General features: G+C 38.2%; 1 protein-coding gene across 1 annotated transcript; it reads right to left on the bottom strand.

Annotated features, from left to right (window-relative positions):
• Positions 1 to 1,599: 1,599 nt before the first annotated feature.
• LOC121990965 lies at positions 1,600 to 2,214 on the bottom strand. The gene is made up of 2 exons (XM_042545006.1): positions 2,194 to 2,214; positions 1,600 to 1,983 (listed from the first exon to the last, which is right to left on the bottom strand). Exons 1-2 carry the CDS (start codon positions 2,212 to 2,214, stop codon positions 1,600 to 1,602), a joined length of 405 nt encoding a protein of 134 aa, XP_042400940.1.
• Between the last annotated feature and the right edge of the window lie 10,837 nt (positions 2,215 to 13,051).

Raw genomic sequence — 13,051 nt, 5'->3', positions numbered from 1 at the left:
TTCATCGCAGATTTGCGATGAAAAGGTTATTGAAAAAATATATTTGCAAATCTGCGATGAAAACCAATTTTTGTCACAAATTTGAGATGAAAAAATAGATTCTTCATTGATTTGCAACGAATCCTAATTCGTTGTAAATCTGCAACGAATTTAGATTCATCACAGATTTGTGATGAATAACCCTTTTCATCGTAGATTTGATACTTTTTCAATGACAATTTGCAACAACTATGGCGATGAAAAAGAATTTGTTACAGATTTTTTGCCCTAGATCATTGCAAATTTGTGACAAATCTTTATTCGTCGCAAATCTGTGATGAACTTTTTTTCACTGTAGATTTGCAACAAATATCCTTTTTTGTTCCAGATTTGAGATCATTAAATTCCGCTACGAATTTTTCATTTCAAATTTGCAACAATTTTTACGATGAAAAAAAATCCGTTGCAGAATTTGGTGACAGTTTATTTGCGACAAAAAAAATTTTGTCGTAAATTCGTTTTGCGATGATTTTTTTAAAAATTCATTGTAAAATGCCCACTTTTTATAGTATTAGATCAAACCAAAATCATATTTGATATCTTACCTTAGTGAAATGAAATGATAGAAATAAAATTGCTTGAATTTGAAAATCACTCTTAGTTAATTAGGTTGAAAAATAGTGTTATTGGGTAGGTAAACAATATATACATGTGGTAAATGCTAACATTTCCTATGTTGATCCAATTGCTAAATTAAAAAATATTAGAGCTCCAACTTAGGAGAGCTAATTTTTTAGCTATCAAACTAGGATTATTTTAAACCGCATTTTCATGTATATTATTTTCAAATTATTTTCAAAATATGATTTCAATATTATAATATCTTATCTTCATAAAAAAAATTATTTTATTTATTATTTTACAAAATGTACTTAACCTAAGCTCTAAAGTAGACTACATGCGCTTATAGATCTAGACAACCAACATCTCACAAACACCTAAGAAATAATTTGCTTGTGTTTGACAAACATAGAATGGTATGAGATGTCTAAGGTTACAACTTCTAAATTCCATATGCTTATATTAGTGTATCAACATGAATTGAGATTGGGTGTATTTATTCTAGATTTCTAATGACTTTTAATGATTTTTTAAAATAATAGATTTTTGTAGAGTTGATAGATTTCTATTGATTTTAATAGAATTCCAGAGACTTTATAAACAAAATTTCATAGACTCCTGTTGAATTTTTTGAAAGATTTTTATAGACATTTGTAATATTTTTCATAGAGTTCCGTGGATTTCATGGATTTTGTAACTTGTATAATTATGTCCCTATTTTATTGATTTCTTTGAACTAGTAACTAAACGATAACATCTTCAACTTTTTTTTATTTATTTGTATAAGTGAATTCTTCTTAGGTTAACTTTAATTTTTAAAAAATGATGAATGAATCACTATTTAATTTATTAAAATCAAATTTCAATTCTTCAAGTCAATTTAATGTATATAATTCATTAATCAATATTTTTTAATAATACATACCAAAATTAGATAAATAATTATTAAAATATTGAGAAATTTTAATATTTTTTCATTAGTCTTGTATGGAAAAAAACCTAATTGTTATTGACAGCATGATCAATATCACTCCATATTTGATTGGCTATACTCTCTCTCCATGAGTTAGCATTCGCTCGTTGTTGTTCTTGAGTAAATAATTGATCAAAGTTGTCATCTTCATAAACTTGTTCTGATGAAGATGATGAGACTTCATTATCTAGTTCGATTGAAAATTCATCAGAATGACACTCCTTGCGAAGAAAATTGTGCAATCCGGCATAAGCCAATACAAGCTCTGCTTGTGTTGTATATGGAAATGGCGGAGCTATTTTGAATACTTTGAACCGCGATTTAAATATACCAAATATCCTCTCAATAGCATTCCTCAAATAAGCATGACAAAGATTGAACAACTCTTTTGCATTTTCAGGGTGACGACCCTGCCCAGTGAATTCTTGAAGATGATAACGTACATCTCAAAAAGGAGCCAAGAATTGACGTCGATTTGGACACCCTCCATCCACTAAAAAAATTTATCTGTCAAATCATATATATGTAGTATCAAATAACCAATGAGCAACGAGTAACATATATATTCTTTAAAATTACAAAAATATAAATAGTTAAGAAACATATAGAATAAAAAATACCTCCAGGTACTTTAACCCCATTATTTCTTGATAAAGCTGTTAGTTAGAGCCCTAGAGACAATCATTTGATGATTGTATGGACTCATTGTATCATATTCTTGTATATTAATAAAGGCATTTGGATTTTGGTTATTATACTTACTTGTATTGGTGCCAAATAAACTAAGTATAATAATGTCCTTGAGTAGATGGTTCTCACCTATATCAATCGGTTAGTTGAACCGATAGTGAGATGATATAGGGAACACTACTCTTAATCATTCCTAGTCGAGTATTAACATTCAGGGACAATGTTAATGCAATAAGACTAGCATGTAGGTCAACTCGATGACTTGATCTCACAAGTCATGGATATAGAGATATCAAGTTGACACATGGGTATACATTAGAGAATGTATACTGAATGACCCTCCATGAGAAAGTATCATGGATCGTTATATGAGCGGCATATACTTTCTCATGTGGCTATTAGTATGACTACTAGTCCTTAGACCTGAAGTCACCATAGATCCCTACATAAGGAGTTATGTACTTTGGTTTCGTCAAACGTCACCCGTAACTGGGTGAACTATAAAGGCGATTACTGGGTATATAACAAATTATGCAGAGGGATGTGAGTGATGTAGATGGGATCTATCCCTCCTATATGACGGGAGAGACATCGGTATTCTTGATAGAGTGAGACCACGAAGTGCATGGCCATGCCCAAATGAGTCAATATGGGATATTGAGCTCATTTGATTTAGTGAGTCTACTTGGAGTTCAAGATTTAGATTGGTCAAAGGATGACACGGTCTATGCCTCACATTGATCAATCTAGATGTCTAGGATAAAAGGGCACTCGTCATATATTGTGAAGAGTCACAATTAGTAGTCACAAGGTGATGTCGGATCTCGACATTCTTGTAACTTGGGTAGTAATGATGTGTTGCTAGATACCACTCATTACTTATGCTCCTAAATGGGTTTAGGGCATTGCCAACGTTACAAGAACCTATAGGGTCACACACTAAGGACAATTAGATGGAGATTTGGTTCATATGATGAACCAAGAGGATTAGATTCATTTGATGAATCAAATTGGATTAAGAGTAATCCTAATTTGGCTAACTTGAGTTGGACTCAAGTTGATTCATGTATTCAATGAGTCTAATTTAGATTATGACTCATTAAATCAACTTAATTTAATGAATTAGATTCATTATATTAAGTTGGCTTGAATCAAATGGTTAGATTAGATCAACCATGGAAGAGATTTGGTCAAGTTTGACTTGACTTGAGAGGAAGATTAAAAGTCAAGTTTGACTTGACTTTATGCCACCTCATTGGTGAGTTGGCATTGATGTGGACCAATGATGATGCACCACATCATCATGGTTGCCACCTCATGGGAGTTACTAGTGAGTGCCACCTCATGGGAGTTACTAGTGAGTGCCACCTCATGGAGGTTACATTCCCTCTTTGATGACAACTTAATGCATTAATGAGGGGGTTACATTTGGGAAATGTGGCCGGCCACAATTTGAATGAATATGGATTCATTTTCATTCAAGTGATAATTATTGTATCTTCTTCCTCTCAAGCTCTCCCTCTCCCTCTCCTCCTTGCTTGGCCGAATCTTACCAAGGTGCTAGCACACCTTTGTGTGAGGTTTTCTCCACCTACGTGTCCGTGTGGATACTTCTAGAGGACCGACGCTTGACGGTCTAGAGATCCGGCAATTCCTTGGACGAGCGGGAACTCGAAAGGGCACGCTTCAAGGTATACTTCTTAACACATAGATCTAGGAGTAGATCTAGATATTTAAAACTCGTACTTGTAATTTTCGTTCGGTTTTCCTTGCACGAATCTACGGCTATAGGTGATTCGGGGTTTCCGCGACGCGAAAAGCGGTTTTTGCGGCCCGAAAAACCCAACAGTGGTATCAGAGCCACGTGCAAGGCTTGTACGAGTTTAATTTTTGGTTTTATGAAAACTAAACCTTCTGTGATTTTCTGTAAAAATTTAGTTTTTATGTTTTTATGGGTAATTTTTCCATAGAAGCGAAGCACAAGTATCTCGGCACTTGTAGGCTTCGGCTACCGGGAAGTTTTTCCTTAAACGGCTTCGTTTTGCCCCAAATCCGTTTGGGACAGCGGGCTTGGGTGCCATTAGATCGCAAAGGAGCAACTCACGATGGTTAGATCGTGGGTAGGGGTACTGCCCCTAACCCCGCAAGGGGATTTGCTCCGCGATTGCACCCGAAATCGCTAAAACGAACCTGTCGGGAAGATTTTTCCGAAACGGCAATGTCTCGACCCAAATCATTTTGGGACAGCGAGTTTGGGCGCTGTTGGATCGCAAAGGAACCCTCGCGATGGTTAGATCGCGGGTAGGGGCGCTGCCCCTGGCCCCGCAAGGGGATCCGTTCCGCGATTGCGCCCGAAACCGCTAAACGGGACCGCCGGGAAATTTTACTCGTAAAAATTGTAAAAAATTATTTTTAAAATTATAGAAAATTATGAAAATATATAATTTTGAATTATATATTAATTTTGTGATAGTCATGGCCCAAAACCCCAATATGATTGGATTGTGTTGTAATTCATAATACGGCCTGCGTGCCGTTATGTGTTTGCGCGTGTTGTATGTTTTTATTTTTCCACGACCTGCGTGTCGTGCCTTTCTCATATATTCTAGTTGTAAATTATATTTAGACTCGAATGTAACTCGAGTTTCAAATTGTAATGTATAAATTGGAATGGTGGAGGGTCCACACGAGACGGAGTTCCGAGGCGGGCACGAGCAACACAAGGTGGTCAAAGGGAGGAGCTTGGAGAAGCTGTTGACCCTAGGTTGACCATTCGATCTTCTCATTGGCTTGAGAAGATCATAGTGGGCCATGACTAAATCACAAATAGATTAATTAGTTAATTTCTTATGTATATGATGCATGTTTAGTAAGTAATTAATTAATTAGTGCCTTACGATTAGATTAGATCTAAGTCGTGCACATGATGCACCCTTGCGATTAGATTAGATCTAAGTCATGCACAAGATGCATCCTTTTCGATTAGATTAGATCTCGATCGAACCAACTCTAAATGCCTAACCGTGCCGTGATACCTATCACTACCTCGATCACATGTATTGTTGAATCTGCCAAAGCAGAGCAATGCATATTATCTTGGTAGGGTACGGAGGGACAATCTTGGTCCCGCCTATCAACGCATGGGTGAATACAAACTCAATTAGATTGAGTATTCCTAGTTGCTCGGTTAGATCGAGTCAACTATAGGCAATCTTCCAACGGTTGGAAAAGATAGGTCAAAATCACATCTATATTAACTCTCGGGCGTATTAGCCAAAGCTAACTCGAGTTTTAATATAAATGCGGATATTGATTTTATAAACAAGAGTTGCATAGAGATGTAATTGGTAATCGTTACCTACCGATCATACTAAGCCTTGGGCGTATTAGTCAAAGCTAACTCAAGGGTTAGTATGATGTGGATCTTGTCCCACAAGAATTATAGAATTCAGTGGGAGCATCATTTAATTAAAGGCCTAATTAAATGATTTTAAAAGAATATGATATTTATTTCTGCTTTTATTCTGTTGTAGATAACCATGACGTCAAATACGAACACCTTCTCCCTGCGATCTGTCCTTGAGAAGGACAAGCTCAATGGAGTAAACTTCCTGGACTGGTACAAGAACCTGAGAATAGTTCTCACTCAGGAACGTAAGCTGTACGTTCTGGAGCAGCCCATTCCGGAGGCTCCTCTTGCCAATGCCCCGCGAGCTGACAAAGATGCTTACAAGAAGCATCAAGATGACGCATTAGATGTGTCATGTCTAATGCTCGCAACCATGAACTCTGAGCTTCGGAAGCAACACGAGTTGATGGGCGCTTATGATATGGTTGAGCATCTTCGCCAACTATATCAGGGACAAGCGAGGCATGAGAGATTTGAGATCTCTAAGGCACTGTTTCAGTGCAAGATGTCAGACGGGGCTCCCGTAGGTCCTTATGTACTCAAGATGATTGGGTACATAGAGAACCTACAAAGACTGGGGTTCCCACTTGGCCAAGAGCTGGCCACTGACTTAATCTTGCAATCCTTGCCGGATAGCTATAGTCAATTCGTTCTGAACTATAACATGAACGAGCTCCTTAGTATGTTACGATGCCGAGGTTAACCTTAAGAAGGTTAAGCCCATTCCGATGGTCCGAGCATAAGGGCAAAGGCAAGCCCAAAGGCAAGGGAAAGTCCAGCCAAGGGCAAAGGCAAGCTAAAGCCTAAAGGAGGGGTCGCCAAGAATGCTACCTGCTTCCACTGCGGTCAGATCGGCACTGGAAGAGGAACTGCAAGGTATACTTGGAAGATCTTAAGAAGAAGAAGTGAGACTTCCACTTCAGGTATATATGTTATAGAAGTCAATCTATCTATTTCTACATCATGGGTATTAGATCCTGGATGTGCTTCTCACATTTGTACTGATGTGCAGGGCATTGACAAAGGGCGAGGTGGACCTACGAGTAGGCAATGGAGCACGGGTTACTGCTATTGCTGTAGGGACTTATTTTCTATCTCTGCCCTCTGGGCTTGTATTAGAATTAGATGAATGTTGTTATGTGCCTGCTTTGACTAAGAACATTGTATCAGTTTCTTGTTTAGACAAGAAAGGTTTCTCGTTTACAATAAAGAACAAATGTTGTTCCGTCTATTTAAACGATATGTTCTATTGTAGTGCACCTCTAATAAACGGACTCTACATTATAGATCTTGAGAGCCCTATTTATAACATAAATACCAAGAAGTTCAAGTCAAATGACCTGAACCAAACTTATCTCTAGCACTGTCGCTTAGGTCATATAAATGACAAGCGCTTATCCCAGCTCCATAAGGATGGTTTGCTGGACTCATTTGATTTTGAATCATATGAGATATGCGAGTCATGCCTACGAGGTAAGATGACCAAGACTCCCTTTAGTGGGCACAGCGAGAGAGCAACTGATTTGTTAGGACTCATACATAGTGATGTATGTGGCCCTTTCAATGTCGCTGCTAGAGGTGGTTATAGGTACTTCATTACATTTACTGATGACTTCAGTAGATATGGTTATGTGTATTTGATGACACATAAATCTGAATCCTTTGAAAAGTTCAAAGAATTCAAGAATGAAGTACAGAACCAGCTTGGCAAGAGTATTAAGGTACTTCGATCAGATCGAGGTGGTGAATACTTAAGCCAAGAGTTTCGTGACTACTTAGCTGAGTGTGGGATTTTATCTCAACTCACTCCTCCTGGAACACCACAGTGGAATAGTGTATCCGAAAGGAGGAATCGTACCTTATTAGATATGGTATGATCTATGATGAGTCACACAGATCTTCCGACATATCTATGGGGATATGCTCTAGACACGGCAGCTTTCATTCTCAATCGAGTTCCATCCAAGGCCGTGATAAAGACACCATATAGGATATGGACTGGGAGAGATGCCCAGGTGTCTTTCATGAGGATTTGGGGCTGTGAGGCTTACGTACGACGTCAAGTCTCAGACAAATTAGGACCCAAATTCGACAAGTGCTATTTCATCGGATATCCCAAGGAAACTAAGGGATATTACTTCTACATTCCCAGTCAGCACAAGGTAGTTGTGGCAAAGACTGGGGTCTTTCTAGAAAGGGACTTTGTTTCTAGAAAGACTAGTGGGAGCGCGTTCGATCTTGAAGAAATTCAAGATGCGAACAATAGCACTGATGCCTCGATGGAAATTGAATTGGAACCACAAAGTGTTGTGGATGATGGTGTTCCACAAGGAGTTGAGGAACAACAACCGGTTCAAGTAGACATACCTCTTCGCAGGTCTGATAGGGTACGTCGTCAGCCTGAGAGATACTCATTTCTCTTGTCTGACCATGATGACGTTATGCTCATAGAAGATGAGCCTACCACCTATCAGGAAGCTGTGATAAGACCAGATTCCAAGAAATGGCTAGAGGCCATGAGATCCGAAATGGAATCCATGTACACCAACCAAGTATGGACTTTGGTTGATCCACCTGAAGGGGTAAAACTCATTGGGTGTAAGTGGGTCTTTAAGAGAAAGACTGACATGGATGGACTTATCTATAAGGGTCGCTTGGTAGCTAAAGCTTTCAAGCAGATTCATGGTATTGACTATGATGAAACCTTTTCTCCAGTAGCGATGTTTAAGTCCATTCGGATCATGCTTGCTATTGCAGCCTACCATGACTATGAGATATGGCAGATGGATGTCAAAACCGCGTTTCTGAATGGAAACCTGCTCGAGGATGTGTACATGACACAACCTGAGGGTTTTGTTGATCCACAGCATACTAGCAGAGTATGCAAGCTGCATAGGTTCATTTATGGACTAAAGCAAGCTTCTCGGAGCTGGAATCTTCGATTCAATGATGCAATCAAACAGTTTGGTTTCATCAAGAATGAAGATGAGCCTTATGTCTACAAGAATGTTGTAGGGGATATAGTTGTCTTCCTCATATTGTATGTGGATGACATACTACTCATTGGGAAGGACATCCCTATGCTTCAGTCTGTCAAGACCTGGCTAGGGAGTTGCTTCTCAATGAAGGACTTAGGTGAGGCATCCCGCATTCTAGGGATACATATCTATAGAGATATATCTAAGAGATTGCTTGACCTAAGTCAGAGTATATATATTGACAAGGTACTCCTTCGGTTTGCCATGCAGAACTCCAAGAAGAGATTTCTGCCAATGTCACATGGCGTGAGTCTTTCGAAGACTCAAGGTCCCTCTTCTAGAGAGGAGAGAGACCGCATGGATCATATCCCTTATGCCTCAGCCATAGGATCGATCATGTACGCCATGTTATGTACTCGACCTGATGTCTCGTATGCTTTGAGCATGACGAGCAGATACCAATCAGATCCAGGTGAAAGTCACTGGATAGCGGTCAAAAATATTCTTAAGTACTTAAGAAGGACTAAAGAATATTTCTTGATATATGGAGGCAATGATGAGCTAGCTGTAAAGGGTTATTAGCTTCCAGACCCACCAGGATGACTATAGATCGCAATCGGGGTTCGTATTTTGCATTAATGGTGGTGCCAATGGAAGAGTTCAAGCAGGATACGATGGTCGATTCTACAACCGAGTATATTGCGCATCGAGGCGAAAGGAGGCGCTTTGGATCCGCAAGTTCATCATCGAACTTGGGGTGGTTCCTAGCATCGACCCGGTTGAGCTCTATTGTGACAATAATGGAGCTATAGCACAAGGAAACACCAGCGGACCAAGCACATACTACGACACTTCCATCTCATTCGAGAGATTATCGATAGAGGAGATGTGAAGATTTGCAGAGTACCTACAGAGGCTAACATCGCAGATCCCTTGACCAAAGCTTTGGCACAGAGAAAGCATGATGGTCACACTAGGTCATTAGGCCTTAGAGCCTATACTGATTGGCACTAATGCTAGTGGGAGATTGTTAGTTAGAGCCCTAGAGCCAATCATTTGATGATTGTATGGACTCATTGTATAATATTCTTGTATATTAATAAAGGCATTTGGATTTTGGTTATTATACTTACTTGTATTGGTGCCAAATAAACTAAGTATAATAATGTCCTTGAGTAGATGGTTCTCACCTATATCAATCGGTTAGTTGAACCGATAGTGAGATGATATAGGGAACACTACTCTTAATCATTTCTAGTCGAGTATTAACATTCAGGGACAATGTTAATGCAATAAGACTAGCATGTAGGTCAACTCGATGACTTGATCTCACAAGTCATGGATATAGAGATATCAAGTTGACACATGGGTATACATTAGAGAATGTATACTGAATGACCCGCCATGAGAAAGTATCATGGATCGTTATATGAGTGTCATATACTTTCTCATGTGGCTATTAGTATGACTACTAGTCCTTAGACCTGAAGTCACCATAGATCCCTACATAAGGAGTTATGTACTTTGGTTTCGTCAAACGTCACCCGTAATTGGGTGGACTATAAAGGCGATTACTGGGTATATAACAAATTATGCAGAGGGATGTGAGTGATGTAGATGGGATCTATCCCTCCTATATGACGGGAGAGACATCGGTATTCTTGATAGAGTGAGACCACGAAGTGCATGGCCATGCCCAAATGAGTCAATATGGGATATTGAGCTCATTTGATTTAGTGAGTCTACTTGGAGTTCAAGATTTAGATTGGTCAGAGGATGACACGGTTTATGCCTCACATTGATCAATCTAGATGTCTAGGATAGAAGGACACTTGTCATATATTGTGAAGAGTCACAATTAGTAGTCACAAGGTGATGTCGGATCTCGACATTCTTGTAACTTGGGTAGTAATGATGTGTTGCTAGATACCGCTCATTACTTATGCTCCTAAATGGGTTTAGGGCATTGCCAACGTTACAAGAACCTATAGGGTCACACACTAAGGACAATTAGATGGAGATTTGGTTCATATGATGAACCAAGAGGATTAGATTCATTTGATGAATCAAATTGGATTAAGAGTAATCCTAATTTGGCTAACTTGAGTTGGACTCAAGTTGATTCATGTATTCAATGAGTCTAATTTAGATTATGACTCATTAAATCAACTTAATTTAATGAATTAGATTCATTATATTAAGTTGGCTTGAATCAAATGGTTAGATTAGATCAACCATGGAAGAGATTTGGTTAAGTTTGACTTGACTTGAGAGGAAGATTAAAAGTCAAGTTTGACTTGACTTTATGTCACCTCATTGGTGAGTTGGCATTGATGTGGACCAATGATGATGCACCACATCATCATGGTTACCACCTCATGGGAGTTACTAGTGAGTGCCACCTCATGGAGGTTACATTCCCTCTTTAATGACAACTTAATGCATTAATGAGGGGGTTACATTTGGGAAATGTGGCCGGCCACAATTTGAATGAATATGGATTCATTTTCATTCAAGTGATAATTATTGTATCTTCTTCCTCTCAAGCTCTCTCTCTCCCTCTCCTCCTTGCTTGGCCGAATCTTACCAAGGTGCTAGCACACCTTTGTGTGAGGTTTTCTCCACCTACGTGTCCGTGTGGATACTTCTAGAGGACCGACGCTTGACGGTCTAGAGATCCGGCAATTCCTTGGACGAGCGGGAATTCGAAAGGGCACGCTTCAAGGTATACTTCTTAACACATAGATCTAGGAGTAGATCTAGATATTTAAAACTCGTACTTGTAATTTTCGTTTGGTTTTCCTTGCACGGATCTACGGCTTTGGGTGATTCGGGGTTTCCGCGACGCGAAAAGTGATTTTCGCGGCCCGAAAAACCCAATAAAAGCATCTGTCAACACAAGTGAATCAGGGGCAAACCCCTCCCACCCACTGAGTACATATATAAATTCTAAATCAAAGTTACAAGCTGCTAAAACATTTTGAGAAATTTCTCCATGACAGTTACGATAACTGTTAATATCTTGCCCAGACACCATAGCTGGAATGTGAGTGCTATCAATAGCTCCAATACAATCCTACAACAACAATAACATAACCACCACCATCATCACTAATAATAATAATAATAATAATAATAATAATAATAAAAGAATTTCATACTTACTTTAAAGTAAGGGTAAAATCTTGTACTCTCTCTTATTTTTTCTAGCACTACAGATCCAGGTTTGACCATCATATCTACTGCAATGCTCTTCAATGCTTTCAACACTTTGTTGAAGTTTTGGCTAGTATTGTAATGTGATCGGCCAAATGTTTTACGAATCAAACAATACCGAGTATTATGACCAACAACAAGTAAAAACATGACAAGCATTTCTTCGACGCAGATGTGTCTTGTATCTTGTAAGGAGGTTCTTTCTCTAAGGATCTTGCATAATTTTAAAAATATGTCTAGGTACATTCTATAATTGGATTCTCTTTTAATATTCTATGAATATAATTATATCCACTTGTACTTATTGGTTGTCTATTTAAGGGATGATGAACACATTTGTCCTGTATGTTTGCTATATACTGATATAGCACATAAAGGGTCTTGGAAATTTCTATCAACAAATACTCAATGGTTTCATGCAACTCTTCTTGCAATTCTTCTTCTTTCATTTGTTCATCTACTTCATGCATATTAATATTTGCCATTTAAATGCTTGACATTAAACAAGCAATTAAAATGAAAGAACATCTAGGAATTCATGAAAAAACATACTATGCATAACCAAAATAAAGATGTGTTCAATAAACAATCCAAAACTTGTAGAACTAGAAATAATTCAAGAGCTAATAATTCGCTACTAGTTCAATAATTAGAAAACAATTCAGAATACTATAAATAAAAATTCTAACATTAATTACTAATTTATGCCCCCAAAAACTACTCATTCACTCATTTTAAAATCTATCCACTCCAAACGCTCTTCAATTGTCATTTTCAAAAAAGCCACCTTCTTTGCTCTAGTATTGAGCTAGTCAAGCGCTTTGTAATGAGTACGATTATCCAAGTTTGGGACTTCTTTTATAACATCCCAATAATTATCATCTGCAATGCCAACTAATTCAATCTTAGAAGATGCTTTCTCAATGGTGTAAGAGAGACTATTTAAAACATCTGGGTCTATATTCTTTGAAGTGCTTGATTTTGCTTCAAATTCAGTCCTATCTCGTTTTCTAGTTGCTTGTGGAACCTCGGAACTCATAGGTTGAGATGGTAATGGTGAAGCAAGGTCCTCAGAAAATAGAGACTAATATGAAGATTCTTGCCTATTGCTTTGTATGAATTCACCACTGTTGTGATCAAACACGTAATCATCTAATAAGTTAGCACCCCCATTTTCTTCTGTCT

Source organism: Zingiber officinale, chromosome 6B, assembly GCF_018446385.1.
Source record: "Zingiber officinale cultivar Zhangliang chromosome 6B, Zo_v1.1, whole genome shotgun sequence".
In the NCBI taxonomy this organism is placed as follows: Eukaryota; Viridiplantae; Streptophyta; class Magnoliopsida; order Zingiberales; family Zingiberaceae; genus Zingiber; species Zingiber officinale.
The sequence above is the reverse complement of the archived record's forward strand: the minus strand, read 5'-3'. Positions and strand labels throughout refer to the sequence as shown.